Source organism: Pleurodeles waltl, chromosome 12, assembly GCF_031143425.1.
Source record: "Pleurodeles waltl isolate 20211129_DDA chromosome 12, aPleWal1.hap1.20221129, whole genome shotgun sequence".
Lineage (NCBI taxonomy): Eukaryota > Metazoa > Chordata > Amphibia > Caudata > Salamandridae > Pleurodeles > Pleurodeles waltl.
This window is the reverse complement of record NC_090451.1, coordinates 35102481-35117522: the sequence shown is the minus strand read 5'-3', so window position 1 is coordinate 35117522 and position 15042 is coordinate 35102481. Positions and strand designations below refer to the sequence as shown.

General features: G+C 45.9%; 1 protein-coding gene across 2 annotated transcripts in view; it reads right to left on the bottom strand.

Moving 5' to 3' along the window:
* The window catches only part of BABAM1 (BRISC and BRCA1 A complex member 1), a 48826-nt gene extending 37875 nt beyond the window's left edge, over positions 1 to 10951 (bottom strand). The window contains exons 1-3 of one of the 2 annotated variants that reach the window (XM_069216430.1): positions 10763 to 10951; positions 6544 to 6868; positions 1037 to 1095 (exon numbers count right to left, since the gene is read on the bottom strand). In XM_069216430.1, coding sequence (XP_069072531.1) covers positions 1037 to 1095; positions 6544 to 6816 — 332 coding nt within the window. In that variant the 5' untranslated portion in view covers positions 6817 to 6868; positions 10763 to 10951. The remainder of the gene's footprint in view (positions 1 to 1036; positions 1096 to 6543; positions 6869 to 10762) is intronic. The other variant, XM_069216431.1, reaches the window with a different exon arrangement.
* Positions 10952 to 15042: the final 4091 nt, after the last annotated feature.

Below are 15042 nucleotides of genomic sequence, written 5' to 3'. Positions count from 1 at the left end.
CAGTTACATTTAGAGGACACTTTTTCACCACAGTGATCCATGCCCCTAAACGGAAGTTACCTGGGATTAGAGATACTGTCTAAAAAATAGTTCTTCGGTTGGTACGGGTGTGGAGCTAGGAGGCTATTTCTATTCTTTCTTACGCAGGCCCTAAGGATCCTGAAAATTTGTATTTAAAAAAAAAAAAGAGAGATTGAAAGGAGCGCAAATCCTCACTGAAGGATACGGACTATAATAAGAGGATCTTAAAAGTACCTGCTGAGCTTCTGATATCCGCCGACGGTCCAGCGGACTAGAAGACATGTAATCTCTACACTTAGCTCATGGTAACAGCTGGCCTGTGACTTTTGCTGCCTTTGCAGACACTGAAACCGATATTTGTGGGGCCAACAAAGTTAGCTTAGTTCTTTCCCAGTACTTTATGACAATCACTGCCAGCACAGACAGGCTCCCTCTATTTGGTTTCGGGTTCAACACCTATAGGCTTTGCGGACTGAAAAAATCTGCTACTAGCAGCTACAACTCTTTGCAAACTTTTACTTAATAAGGCGGGGGCTCCATCATTTAATAATAAAAATAAGATAAGCAGACAGAGCAACTGCAGTCTTTTTTGGGGTGGGGGGGTGACAGTTCAGTAGTTTGTTTCAGAAACTAGTAAATCGATTAGTGGACTATATGGTTCAGTTGCCTTCATAAAAAAGAGAAGTAAAATAATTATATACTTACAAATGTTGAATTTTAGTGAAAAATATATTTTGTTTCTTACTCTTTGATAAAGGAAGAGACTGTCAAACCTGTTCAGCGCAAGACGCAATTAACATAAGCAATTTTCAGAAATAGAATGCTGAGTTTTCTTTACCTTACTTTTAGGGTGACAAAAGCCATATTAGACATGGAACCATTAAATATTTTCCATATTTAACCTTCATCAGTCAAATATTCCTTGAATCAACGTCTCCCTGCGAAATGCGGGTTTCACAACTGTATTTTATGCAATGAACTTCCCAAACATGATACACACAAATACCTAGTTTACCCATTAAAAGATTCCAACTTCTGGGATGCCATTTCTTCTGACAGGTCCAGGCAGATAACCTGCAAAAGGCAAGAAGCAATCACTCTGTGTGGACAGCCAGGGTTCTTTAATACACAAGTGATATGATATTGCATGCTGGACAGCAGCATGACGTTTTCTTTCTTTTAGAAAGGGGTTATGTTATGTTTTAAACTGTGTAGGATAACTACCATCCCCTTGCTCCTGTGGCTTGTGTCCCTAGAGAAGTTGTCTTCAAACTTTTTAATGCTGCGCTCCACCAGTGGAAATAATAATTATTGCCCCCACCACAACATTTTTCACAATTATTCTATTAAACTGACAATGTTTAAATATGTCTAGACTTATTTAAACATTGCATTTTTAAAATGATAACGGAGCATAACTGCAATCAAAAACATGACGGCCAAACATACTATTCTGGTCAGGCAGGCCTTCTAATGTGCAAAAGTCTCCTTAGTGTGATTATTAGAAATGGGGGTGGTGGGTTTGTAGGATAGTTGGAGTCCCTTCCCTTTTAAAACCTTCTCCCAGCCAGGATATAAATGACAAAAGGTGTTGGTGATGGCCCATTACACAGCAGGTTACTGCTACTCACTTTTTTGCACTGAAAACAAAGTCCTCTTATCAGTATAATGTTTCTTTTGGCCAGAGCCTGGTCCCACCCATGGGATCATTTGAAGCCCCTCAGTTTGAAGGACCCTGCCCAAGAGTAATTTCTTTTCTGATGGCTACAACTACCTGTGGATTCCTCACGTTATGAATTTTCCCAATGCGCCAGCATTCAACGGAAATTTTCTTCCTATCTCCTCACGTCGACGAGGATGTCACAATAGCACAGCTCCGCACGCGCCTTCGTCTGATGTCATCAGAGCCATAAGAAGTCTTCGCCGGCATGCTGACGTCAGTTCCCTTTTTTCCTACGCCTTCAACGCTAACGGTTTTTTCCTAACCTCTTCGTAGTAAACTGTTTCGAGGAAATTGTTCGAGAGTGCTACAATGTCTCCACCCAAAAAAAAATTGAGATTTAAAGCTTGAGGAGTGCGGGGTCACATGTTGGTGACGGATCCGCATGAAAATTGCCTTTGGTGCCTGAGCTCTGATCACGATGTGGAGGGTTGCGCATCCTTCCAGTGTATGAACCCGAAGGCATTGAAGGAGAGAGAGGCTAAGCTTTTCTTGGCAAAAGCTAAGAAAGAGAAAAGAGGTCACCAAAGATCTAAGACAAGGGATACTTCGTCGCATAGATACGCGATGTCTCATAAGAAGCGACGCCGACGGCATAAGTCACAACGCCGTTCATCCAGAGGTCGGTCTCGGTCTCCTCCGAGACAGTGCCACACGGCGTGGGAGGTCAGTCCTACAGTGTCTCCTAAGCCTCAAAGCCCACAGGCTTCTTCGGTGCCAAGACTGATTGAGATCTCTGAGTCCCCAGCAAGCCCAATAGCTCAGGGACACTTTAGTGAAATCCTGCAGGACAGTCAAGCGGCAGCAAAGCAGATCATTCAATCAGATCTGGACAGTTGCTAGGGCCATTGGCACCTCTGTTGCAACCAGGAGGTATGCTTGGCTCAGAGGTTCTGGTTTCTCTTCTGATGTTCAGACTACACTGATGGACCTCCCTTTTGATGGTGAGAGACTGTATGGGGCTAAGGTGGATTCGGCGTTGGAAAGATTTAAAGATAGCAGGGCTACTGCAAAATCTTTGGGTCTTCAGGATTCATCTTCTGCACCCTTTAGTTCTTTTTGGAGATTCATAGGGTTTGGCTGTGGGTCCTCATTTTGTGGAAGGCTGCAATCCAACGTCCAGCAGCCTGCCAACCCTCTCTACATGTCTTATAGGGGCTGTGGGAGAGTTAGGATCAGAGGAGCCGTGCCTCAGCCTTCTGCTTCATCCTCATCCTCGGGGGGCGGGAGTCCAACCAGGAAAGCAGCCCTAGTTTTCATTCCACACATCAGCAAGTTTTACCCTTTGGGGGAAGGCTGTTACATTATCTCCACAAGTGGGAGTTAATTATATCAGACTCATGGGTGTTGAGCATAGTGGAAAAAGGTTATGCCCTTCCTTTTCAGGAGTTTCCTCCCCTATTCGCTCCCACTCATTCATTTTATACGCAAGAGCATCTCCTATTGTTTCAAGCAGGTGGTGCATGCTCTTTTGTTAAAAGGTGCATGGAGTTGGTTCCGTAGCAGAAAAAGGGTCATGGATGTTATTCAAGGTATTTCCTGATTCCGAAGAAGGATGGCCATTTGAGGCCTATCCTGGTTCTGAGGATTTTTAATTGGTTCCTCAAAATGCTGACCCTAGCACAGGTGCTTCTTGTGTTGAACAAGGAAGACTGGATGGTGTCTATCAACTTACAGGATGCTTGTTTTCATATCCCTATTGTGAAGTCGCACAGGAAGTATACCCGGTCAATGGCAGGGTCGCAACACTACCAGTTTGCAGTCCTTCCTTTTGGTCTTACTTCCGCACCTCTAGTCTTCACAAAGGTGATGGCAGTGGTTGCAGCGGGCCTCCGAAGGAAGGGAATATCTGTGTTCCCTTACCTGGATGATTGGCTGATCAAAGCCAGGTCCCCAGAGCTCGTGCTGCACCATTTGCAGGCGAGAACCCAGTTGTTGTTCACCCTAGGCTTTACAGTAAATGCGCCCACGTCCCACCTTGAGCCCTCTCAGCGCCTCTTGTTCATAGGGGCAGTACTGGAAACAACTTTGAATTGGGGCTATTCGCCTCCGTGGAGGATTCAGGACATTCAGATGATGATTCCAATGTTTCAAAAGGCAGCGGCTGTTCCAGTCCTCAAGGTCCTATGTCTGCTCTATCTGTTCACTTCCTGCATTCTGTTGGTAACTCATGCACTTTGGCACATGAGGGCTCTCCAGTGGTGCTTCCGCAAGCAGCGGTTTCAACACAATGGAGATCTCGAGGAGTCGATAATTATCTCTAGAGACGCTGCAGTGGATCTACGATGGTGGACTGTGAATGACAACCTCTCTCAAGGAAGGCTGTTTTGTCTTCTACCTCCAGTGACCACAGTCATCTCGGGGACCAGGACATCAAAGGCCATTGGTCTCCAGCAGAACAGACGTTTCACATCAATCTGTTAGAATTGCAGGCAATACATCCGGCTCTCAAGGCCTTCCTCCCGTCCATTTGTGGTCAGTCATTTCAAGTCTTGACAGACAACACTACCGCAATGTGGTACATCAACAAGCGGGGGAGGGGAGTAGGGTCGTACCTTCTCTGCAGAGAAGCTCTGCGGCTCTGGTCCTGGGCGCAGGACCATCGGATTTGCATAGTAGCAAACCATCTGGCCGGAGTTCTCAACGTACGTGCAGACAGTCTCAGTCGGCACTTCTCGACCGATTATGAGTGGCGTCTTCATCCGTACGTGGTCCTTCACGTCTTCCGGATGTGAGGAGTTCCTGAGATAGACCTGTTTGCCTCTCACGAGAACGCACACTGCCCGTCATTCTGCAACCTCCAGTATCCAGTGCAGGTAGCGCTGGGGGACGCTTTTCAGCTGTCCTAGTGCATCCAACTGCTTTACATGCTTTCTCAGCCTTCCTTATTTAAGTCCCCTATAGTTCTTAGGTTCCTTAAAGGGTTAACTAACAAGTTTCTCCCCACTCCGTTTGTAATGCCTCCGTGGGATTTGAATTTAGTTCTGACTTTTTTGATGGGTTCACCGTTTGAGCCTATGCATACTTGCCCGTTGAGGCTTTTAGTTTTAAAGAGAGTTTTTCTAACAGCCATCACGTCAGCTAGATGTGCAAGTGAGCTTCAGGCTCTTGGTGTCAAACCTCCTTTTACTACCTTTCATGCTGACAAGGTGGTGCTGAGAACTAGGGTGGCTTTCCTTCCCAAAGTAGTCACTCCCTTTCATCTGGGACAATCTATAACACTCTCGTCCTTTTACCCTCCTCATCATCCTTCAAAGGAGGAGGAAATACTGCACTGCTTGGATCCAAGGAGGGCTCAAAGTTTCTACACTGAGAGGACGAGAAACTTCAGAATTGATGATCAGCCCTTCATTGGATATGTGGGTAAAACAAAGGGCAAAGCCGTCCACAAGAGGTCATACTTTGCATAAAGATTTGTAATAGATTAGCAAAGAAGGTTCCTCCTGAGTGTATTAGGGCCCATTCCACCAGGGCTAAGTCTGCCACTTTGGCTTTGGCTAGAGGTGTACCAGTTGTTGATATTTGTAAGGCAGCAACCTGGGCTTCCGTACACACTTTCGCAAAGCATTGTGGCTTAGACTCGGAAGTTAGAAGGGATGGCCATTTTGCCCGCTCTATTTTGCAGGCCTTCTTGGTTTGACCAGTTGGGCACCCACCTCCGAGTGTGGTATTGCTTTGGGATTCTATTCATGAGGTGAGGAATCCACAGGTAGTTGTATCCATCAGAAGAACAGGTTGCTTACCTTCGGTAACACTTTTTCTGGTGGATACAGTAGCTACCTGTGGATTCCTCACAGTCCCACCTGCCTCCCTATTGCCTGTCTGGTCATACCAAGTGTTCAATTAATGTTATAGATAGCATGTATATTTTGTAAATATTTATTTATATGAACAGATATTGTAATTTATATATATTTTTTGATTGGATTGGCACATGTTGTGCTTGTGAGGTAGGTATTCACCTGTTCGCCTGAAGGCCCGGTTAAAAAAAAAAAAAAAAAAAAAAAAAAAAAAAAGGAGGTTAAACTGACGTCAGCACGCCAGCGAGGACTTCTTATGGCTCCAATGACATCAGATGGAGTCGTGTGCAGAGCCATGCTATTGTGACGTCCTCGTCGACATGACGAACTAGGAAGAACATTTCTGTTGAATACTGGCACATTGGGAGAATTCATAATGTGAGGAATCCACAGGTAGCTACTGTAGCCACCAGAAAAGCTGTTACCGAAGGAAAGTAACTTGTCTGTTGATGTTAATCCTGCATGAGCAGTGTTAGTGTGAGCTGTCCAAGGAACCCTCGCTCTATACAGGTGGTATGGCTTATATTACTATAAGCTCTGCAGGGAGCTCCTTCTAATTAATTTTGCCTGGGAGTCTTTTGTTACCAAGATCTTAATACAGAAGCTCTCTCTTGCTTGCTTTGCACCTGCATGACTTAAGAAACGCAGGTATCTTTTTACTGCTCTATGATCTATACCTTTTTATCTAAAATCAGGAAAGTCTTGGTTCAGCATGTACACTGAACTTTGTTCTTTTTTTTAACCAGCTTAAGATTGTTCTACTGCTAACACATAAGCAAAGTTCTTTAATAAAAAATTAAATTTGCTGCCAAGGGTGAACAATTCTATTGAATTCACTTAAAGTCACATCAGCGCAACAGTGTGTGATTGGGTTTTGATCCACATAAAAGAACAGTTACATAAGTGCTTTTGGGAGCTGGTGCTTCCACTCACAACATCAAAGCTGATGCTTTGATATATTTTGTCTTAAAAAGCTATAATACATCCGGGCAATTTTCTTACCAGTTTTTCTGGACAGTTCACCCTGGGTGTCCGGACTTGGAAATCTAGGCCCTGCACAGGCACCTGCCACTCCTTGCCACTGGAAGGAACTGCAGCTGGTTGTCCATCACTGACCCGGGCAGCTTCTCCTTCGCCCTCACTCCGGCTACCAACGCTGGCAACAGCATTGATGGTTCGGTCTTCAGCTCCCTCAGGGTTGGAGCGTGTTCGCAATCTCTGCTCCACAGCGCGCTCCTCGCCGTCAGGAGCACTCCCAGGTTCTGAAGTGTCCATGGCACAGCCGGGCTCTTCCGCAGGCTCCAGCTTTCCTAGCTTCACAGAAAACCTATTTTTATAAATAGGAAAAAAAGGATGCGATTGGATTTGTCAAATAAGCAAACCCATCAAGGCTGCTTTACCTCAGTGGCTCTTTCTGATATATTTTACCATTCTACGTCCCAGGTGATACCCTTGATACACTCTGAAGCCACGATTGAAACAAAAAAAAGATGCTGGAGCTAAGCCTGCTCCAATGATATTATGAACAACAATGGCTCTCCGGGGTAACATTATCTATCAGGTATTGAACACTTAAAAATTAAATCATTACAGGGTAAATCAATCGTCCCAAGTCATTAATCAATCAAAGCAGTAATCAGTTAGATCCATAGAAACTGCAGCTACACTCCATTTGCACATTTAAGTTTAATTAAAATAGGATGCATGACAATAGAAAACACGTATTACATGCTCGTAGTGATGAAATGACAGGAATCACTGAGCAAACATGTATATATGATGATGTAACGACGAAAGACCAAGGTCACAGTTGGAGAAATCAATTAAGGATAGTCCAACAATTCTAATCTAGGCACACAGTTGCTAATCTAAATGTTGATAGTGTTGGCAACTTTTAGATCCAGTACCCAAGTACTGAATTGCAGGTCTTCGGGACAAAAGTAGGGTTTTTCTCTTTTTAGCACAAAAACAGATTCTTACAAACCGTTCAGTTAACGAGGACCAGAGAGAAAAGAATCTCATGAGCTATTGTACATTAGACCAGTGGTTCCCAATCTGTGCGCCGCGGCTCCCTGGTGCACCGTCAAAACTATCCAGGGGCGCCGCACACAGTTTGGGAACCACTAGTAGGTGCTTTGAATCTGTAGCTTTCATCATGGTACTGTAAACAGAAAAAGGACCCTGCATTAATTACTGTAACCAGCGGAGGGCACCAAAGTACCATTAATAATATCCCTATGACAAAAGAACAAAAATAGTTTCTAATAAATGATTTTCAGCAACCTGAACAACAGAATAAAGAAGACAAACTGTAAATGGTGTAGGAACAGGTAAATAGAGACAGACATGAGACTCCAGAGCGCCCAGCCTCTGTGACTAATCTGAATGTGGGAACAATGAAACCAGAGGTAATATCTCTGGCGCTGACAAAGCAAGACGGATACCAGAAAGACATAATGCCTAGCAGTTACAGCTGTTGACTTTAGAACTGGGAAACCAGGCTGGAGTCCTGGTGTTGGCTACCATCCTTTGATTCTGTGCAAATTACTTAATCTCATCAGTGCCTATTTCAAAATAAAGCCTGACCCTATGTAGTGTCATCTCGTGCTCTTCTAAAGCTCTCTAATGCCCTCATCAGTTTCATCCCAATTATTTTCTAGGCTAAAAATGGTAGTACTCCCGAGGCTGGGATTACATTCCCCCACCCGCCAAAAAAAAGTAACATAATGGGGAGCCGTGGCCAACACGTCCAATAGGTCAAAGGAGCCGGGGATCGAAAAAGTTTGGGAACCACTGCATTAGACCATCTACAGTCCTTCTTGACAGAGCATCATTGCTAAATCTTTAACAATTCTGCTGCAAACGTGTTCTCTTCCGACCTAAAGTGAGTTAGTGAGACATAGTGAACAGTAAAGTCGTTAAATTGGTCAAAATCCTAACAGTTAGGATAAAGACACCAATTTGCCTTTAATATAGAAACTTTTAAGGTGGTGGAGATTGAGGTACAACTTGCTTGAAGCTATTAAGTAGAAAGCAAGAAATGTGAAACCAAGGCAAAGCAACCTTACTTTGCGTCTGCTAGTTGCTTTTCCAAGCGGCCAAAAAGTTATAATTTGAAACTCCAAAGAGCCTAAAACAAGGAGCTCTTAACAGTAAATCACTCCACTTGCACAATAGAACAACTTCCTGACACTGAAAAAACTTCCTAAAGTGCTGCAGCGGTGTGAAAATCTTAACGCCCATGACAAAACTCCTTCATTTTTTAGAGACTCCTCGGGAGTACACCCATGTAACCTTTAGCCACCACTGCCCGGTCAGATGGGTGCCTCATCCCCAGGGAACTTCATATTGGGAGCTGACCCACTGCTATATCTGTCCCCATTAACGGGTCCAGCCAGTAAATGAAGTCACAATATGTGTCAAAACCCAAGCAGACATCATTGTACAATGGAACATTCTAGAAAACCTACTGATGGTGATTATTATCCATGCAGGAAGAGTTAAAGAGTTCAGTTCTATATTTTTTCTATGCACGAATGGCCTCTTTAAAAGATACCTACAGTAAGTGGAAACCATCCTGCCACAACGTAGCTGGTGCAAAAACTGTCAAAAGTACTACAGATGCTTGGAGTCTCCTGGTCAGGGTGGAGCACATCATCTCCCATGTTTCACCCAAGTAGTCCTGAACTTGTCTTACCCGTCAAAAGTGCCTTAAGCACCCTACTGTATGACACGCTTTATGAATGCAGTAAGAATATAGCACGACGCAGCAGGATTATAATACATGGGAGTCTGCAATCCATGTATAAAAGGCAGTCTCTAATTTCATTATTACAGGCAAGTTGTGATGTCTCTTGTCACCAGTTTGAAAGAAATGATGTAGCTGCTTCTTTGTAATAAGTTATTACAGTTGAGTTGTGAAATCACAGTGCCTACTGCCTGAGCCAAACATTCAAGGGAAAAGGAAGGTCACGAAGCATAATGAAAGCTGCAGCTTAAACAACAAAAATGGGAATTGTCTTTTACTTCTGATGTATATTTTTCCTAAAAGGAAAAGTGATCAGAAGAAAGGAGATGTTTATAGCAAAATGTCTGCTTTTTCCAATAATAGGTCTTTATATAAGTGATAAAATCTCTTCATGTTTCTACACTATCTGAACTACAGCATTTTTGTAACCGACTGTTACATAACTGATTTAAAAAAGTTTTTGCAAAAATTACTAACTTCCTTTTTTTTTTAATTTTACAGTACAGATTCTGTTTTTATTCTTCTTGTCTACAATGAACATAAAAATACAAGACACCAAGAATTTAGGCGGTTAATAGGAAGGGTGATGCTGTGACTGTGTACTATATTTATAAAATAACCACTGCTGTACATTATAAGAATAGTACAAGTCAGCTCACAGTTCCATGATCTTATAAATGAGCTTGGTGTTCGGCCTCATTCCTCTGTATAGTCACTGAACTCCTCGGTTATGTACAGCAGGGTGTATTTTGTCCCACTGCCATGCAAGCCAACCATCCCAATTCAGACAGGAGGCTACAGATTTCAATGCTAGTCTCCCACCTCCTGATTCCTGCATGCAAAAACCAGATTCCTTTGCTGACAAGAACTTTTTTTTGTGACTCGAAGAATGCACTGCCAGTAACCTGCTCCTGCAGACCAGTGCACAACATTTTTGTCACGCTCTGTCTGTCTGCCATTGCACTTTTTCAGTGCTCCTGACAGGCAAGAAGAAAAAACGTATATCTGCATTTCTGGTATTCTATCCTGCAGCAGCACACTTGCAAGTCCCATACATGACAACAGACCAAATTCAAGTCAATGGACTAAATATATTCTCCTGATTCTTTTTTTTTTAATCCGCTACTTTCCGCATCTAAAATGTTGTCATGTATGCACTACAACTACTGAAAAGTGGTTATGAAAGTATGCAGTAAAAGGGATGCGTAAAGTCATTAGGTCTTAATTTTTTTTAAAAACCTCAGGTTGAAAATAAACTTAAGTAAATAATACAGGTTGTTTAAGGAAAAGCATTGACAGACAACATCCGCCTTGAAAGATATGGTTTGATGTTGAATTCAGTGTTCACTGCCGATGCCTTTGGCAGCAGTCCTGTTATGGGCCTGGGAAGGATGAGAAGCCGAGGGGAGCCCCGGGATCGGAGCTGTGGTGTGCAGCTCGCTGAGACACTTGTGCACAGGGATCCCCACTCACCTGCCCCCGCGCCTACAGGCCACACTCTGGTACTCCTGGCGGCTTCCGGGGCTGCCCCGCTCTCCCCGCCCAGACAGTGACCGCAGGTCTCACCTCCGCCGGTGCACGGACAGACCCCCTGGAGTCCGTCTACTGCCGCTGGTTCATCTCCTAACAGGTGTCACTGTTAGCACTTCCGGGTCGCATAACAACCAATGACACGACGGGACGTAGCCCGCAAGGTAACCTTAAGGTGTACGGCGACCTAGGATTGGAGCTCAGCGGGTTCTCTCCGCCAATCCAAGGCAACCGTTAGGCTTTCGAAGTGCTGATTGGCTGCGGAGTGCACGCGGGCCTTGTCGGAGCTGTTTCCCTTCTCGGTGGTGCAGTGGCCGGGCTGTCCGGGGTGCCTCAGCCGCGGAGCCGGCAGGGATTGCGGTGTGTGCCGGGCTGCTCTCGCCCTCCTAGACGGCGCGGGGGAGGAGGCCCTTGGTGAAGAGTGAGCTCCGGCGGGTGCCCGCCCTGACAGCGGCTCCCTGCTGGGCCTCGGCCGGGGCATCAGCCCCACGGGGCGCCGGTCCTCCAGGGGCCCTTGCTGGCTTCACTGACACTGGGTACCGCGCCGTGATGACAGAAGGGGTTTGACAGCCGATGCTCCATTGACTGAGCTATGGCACGTCGGGGTGACCAGGCGTCCCGGGTTTTCCGGGAAAGCCCCGTTTTTCACCAGCAGCCCCGGCAGATTTCGAGAAATTTACTTTTTGTCTCGTATTTTTTTAGAGAGGGTCTCCTGAAAATATATATTTTTTGTTTTTCAAAACAGATAGTTACCAGGCGTTATCGGAAGGCAATTTAATTCACATGCATTGTGCTGGCTTTGAAAATGGCATTTTATTTATGGTCTAGGTGCATCTTCTGTAATTGTATGCTGATGAGCGATGTCACTCTGTGCCAGTGGTCTTCAAACTTTTTAATGCCGCGCCCCCCCAGTTGAAAAATAAAAATCATTAGGCCCCCCCCTCATAATTTTTCACAATTATTTTAGAACGATGGCAATATTTAAATAGGTCTAGACCTATTTAAACATTGCAGTTAAGTACTGTTACCGTTTTAAAACTGCAATAACATGCTTCTGCTTAAAACGAAGGCATGTTATCTCTATAATATTTCTTTTGGCCAGAGTTTGGCGCCCCCCCCCCCCCCCCAGGATCACTTGAGGCCCCCCAAGGGGGGCTCGCCCCCCAGTTTGAAGACCTCTGCTGTGCACTCAGCTGAAGTAAAATTGCAGTCTCGCTTCCATTTTTGTGAAATGTCCCCGTTTTTGCCTTGAGAATTCTGGTCGCCCTATGGCATGTCCGACATTATGCAGATGTTTGAGGCATAACTGAGAGGGACGTGCTGTTCTACCTACGCAAGGGACATGCTATATGGCATTTGTCCTGTGTCACGTTCTGCAAGGCATCTGTGTACAGGCTGTGTAATGCACACGTTTAGTTCTGCATGGCACCTTTAACCAGCTTGTGTATGCTTGGCATGCATACACACGTCACCTTCTCTTGGTTACCCCTCCCTCCCCCCCCCCCACACACACACACACACACACACACACACTCTTACTTTGTGTTCAGCCTGGCCCCCGTAACCAGGTTGTGTTCTATATATCACACATACATGGGTTGCATTGTGCATGACACACTTGCACAGGTCACATTCAGCATGGCACTTATGGACAGGTAGCTTTATGCATGACACCCAATGGGCAGGTTGCTTTATGCATGGCACCCATGCACAGGTTGCTTTATGCACAGCACCCATGCAGAGGTAGCTTTATGCACGCACCCATGGAAGGGTTGGTTTATGCACAGTGCCCTTGGACAGTACCCATGCACCGTCTGCTTTATGCACGGCACCCATGCACCGGCTGCTTTATGCACGGCACCCATGGACGGGTTGCTTTATGCACAGCACGCATAGACAGGTTTCTTTATGCACAGCTCTCATGAACAGGTTGTATTTTGGGTGGTACCCTCATAAAATTTGCGTTCTGCATGGCATCTACAACCAGTTCGCATCCCAAATTGCACCAGTGCACAGGCTGTGATCTGCAAGACAGCCCTATATAGAATATGTAGAAAGTTGGCTCTGTATATACTATCTCAAAGTAAGAGCTAGTGTGCACAGAGTCCAAGGGTTCCCCTTAAGATAGTGGCAAAATTAGATGATTATAATGCTCTATTTTGTGGTAGTTTGGTCGAGCAGTAGGCTTATCAGAGGGTAGTGTTAAGCATTTGTTGTACACACACAGGCAATAAGTGAGGAATACACACTCAAAGACTTAACTCCAGGCCAGTAGTTTTTATATAGAAAAACATATTTTCTTTATTTTTAGAACTACAAGTTCAAGATTTGAAGTAAATCCATAAAATGCAAGGTAAGTTAGGAACTTTGAATTAGAGCAGTAAAATACACAGTTTTAGTTGAAATGGCAATAAGCTATTTTAAAAGTGGACACAGTGCAAAAATCAACAGTTCATGGGGGAGATAAGTAATGGTTAGTTTGTCAGGTAAGGCACTTACAAGTCTAAGTTCCTGGGCATAGGCAGCCCACCGTGGGAGGTTCAAGGCAACCCCAAAGTGACCACCCTCAGCGGCACAGGGGCGGCCGGGTACAGTGTGCACAGCAGGTGTTGAGTTTTGTATAGGATTCAATGGAGGGACCCAGGGGTCACTCTAGCGGTGCAGGCAGGGCACAGGGGGGGCTTCTCGGGCCAGCCACCGACAGGGCTAGGCAGAGGGTCGCCTGGGCGTCACTCCTACACTGAAGTTCGGTTCCTTCTGGTCCAGGGGGCCGCGGGTGCAGTGCTTGGTCCAGGCATCGGGTTCCTTGTTACAGGCAGTCGCGGTCGGGGGAGCCTCTGGATTCCCTTTGCATGCGTCGCTGTGGGGGTCCAGGGGGTCAGCTCAGGTTACTCACGAGGTCGCAGTCGCCTGGGAGTCCTCCCTGTAGTGTTGGTTCTCTGGAGCTCAAGCTGGGGGCTTCGGGTGCAGAGGGTGAAGTCTCATGCTTCCGACGGCAAGAGTGAGGTCTTTAACAGTTGCAAGAAAGTTGCAAAGTTGTTGCTGGAGTTGAACAGAGCCTCTGTTAACAGGAGTTTCTTGGTCCTTTGGTTCAGGGCAGTCCTCTGAGGCTTCAGAGGTCACTGGTCCCTATTGGATGCATCGCTGTTGCAGTTTTCTTCGAGTCAGGAGACAGGCCTGTAGGGCTGGGGCCAAAGCAGTTGTCTTTGTCGTCTCTGCAGGGCTTTCATGTCAGCAGTTCTTCTTGTTTCAGGTTGCAGCAATCTGATTTCCTGGGTTCTGGGGTGCCCCAAAATACTAAATTTAGGGGTGTGTTTAGGTCAGGAGGGCAGTAGCCAATGATTACTGTCCTGGAGGGTGGCTACACACTCTTTGTGCCTCCTCCCTGAGGAGAGAGGGGGGGCACGTCCCTAATCCTATTGTGGGAATCCTCCAGTCTCAAGATGGAGGATTTCTAAAGGCAGGGGTCACCTCCGCTCAGGACACCTTAGGGGCTGTCCTGACTGGTGGGTGCCTCCTCCTTGTTTTTCTCGTTATCTCCTCCAGCCTTGCCGCCAAAAGTGGGGGCAGTGGCCGGAGGGGCGGGCATCTCCACTAGCTGGGATGCCCTGGGATGCTGTAACAAAAGGCATGAGCCTTTGATACTCACCGCCAGGTGTTACAGTTCCTGCAGGGGGAGGTAAGAAGAACCTCCACCCAGTGCAGGCTTTGTTCATGGCCACAGAGTGACAAAGGCACTCTCCCCATGTGGCCAGCAACTCATCTGGTTGTGGCAGGCTGGCAGAAACTGGTCAGCCTAGCTAGGAGTTGGACTGGTATTCAGAGGGCATCTCTAAGATGCCCTTTATGTGCATTTTACAATAAATTCCACACCGGCATCAGTGTGCATTTATTGTGGTGAGAAGTTTGATACCAAACTTCCCAGATTTCGGTGTAGCCATTCTGGAACTGTGAAGTTTGTATTTGACAAACTCAAAGACCATATACTCTTTATGGCAACCCTGCACTTACAATGTCTAAGGTTTTGCTTATACACTGTAGGGGCATAGTTCTAATGCACATATTCCCTCACCTGGGGTATTGTGCACCCTGCCTTAGGGCTGTAAGGCCTGCTGGAGAGGTGACTTGCCTATGCCACGGGCAGTGTGAGGTTGGCATGGCACCTTGAGGGGAGTGCCATGTCGACTTGGTCATTTTCTCCCCACCAGTACACACAAGCTGTG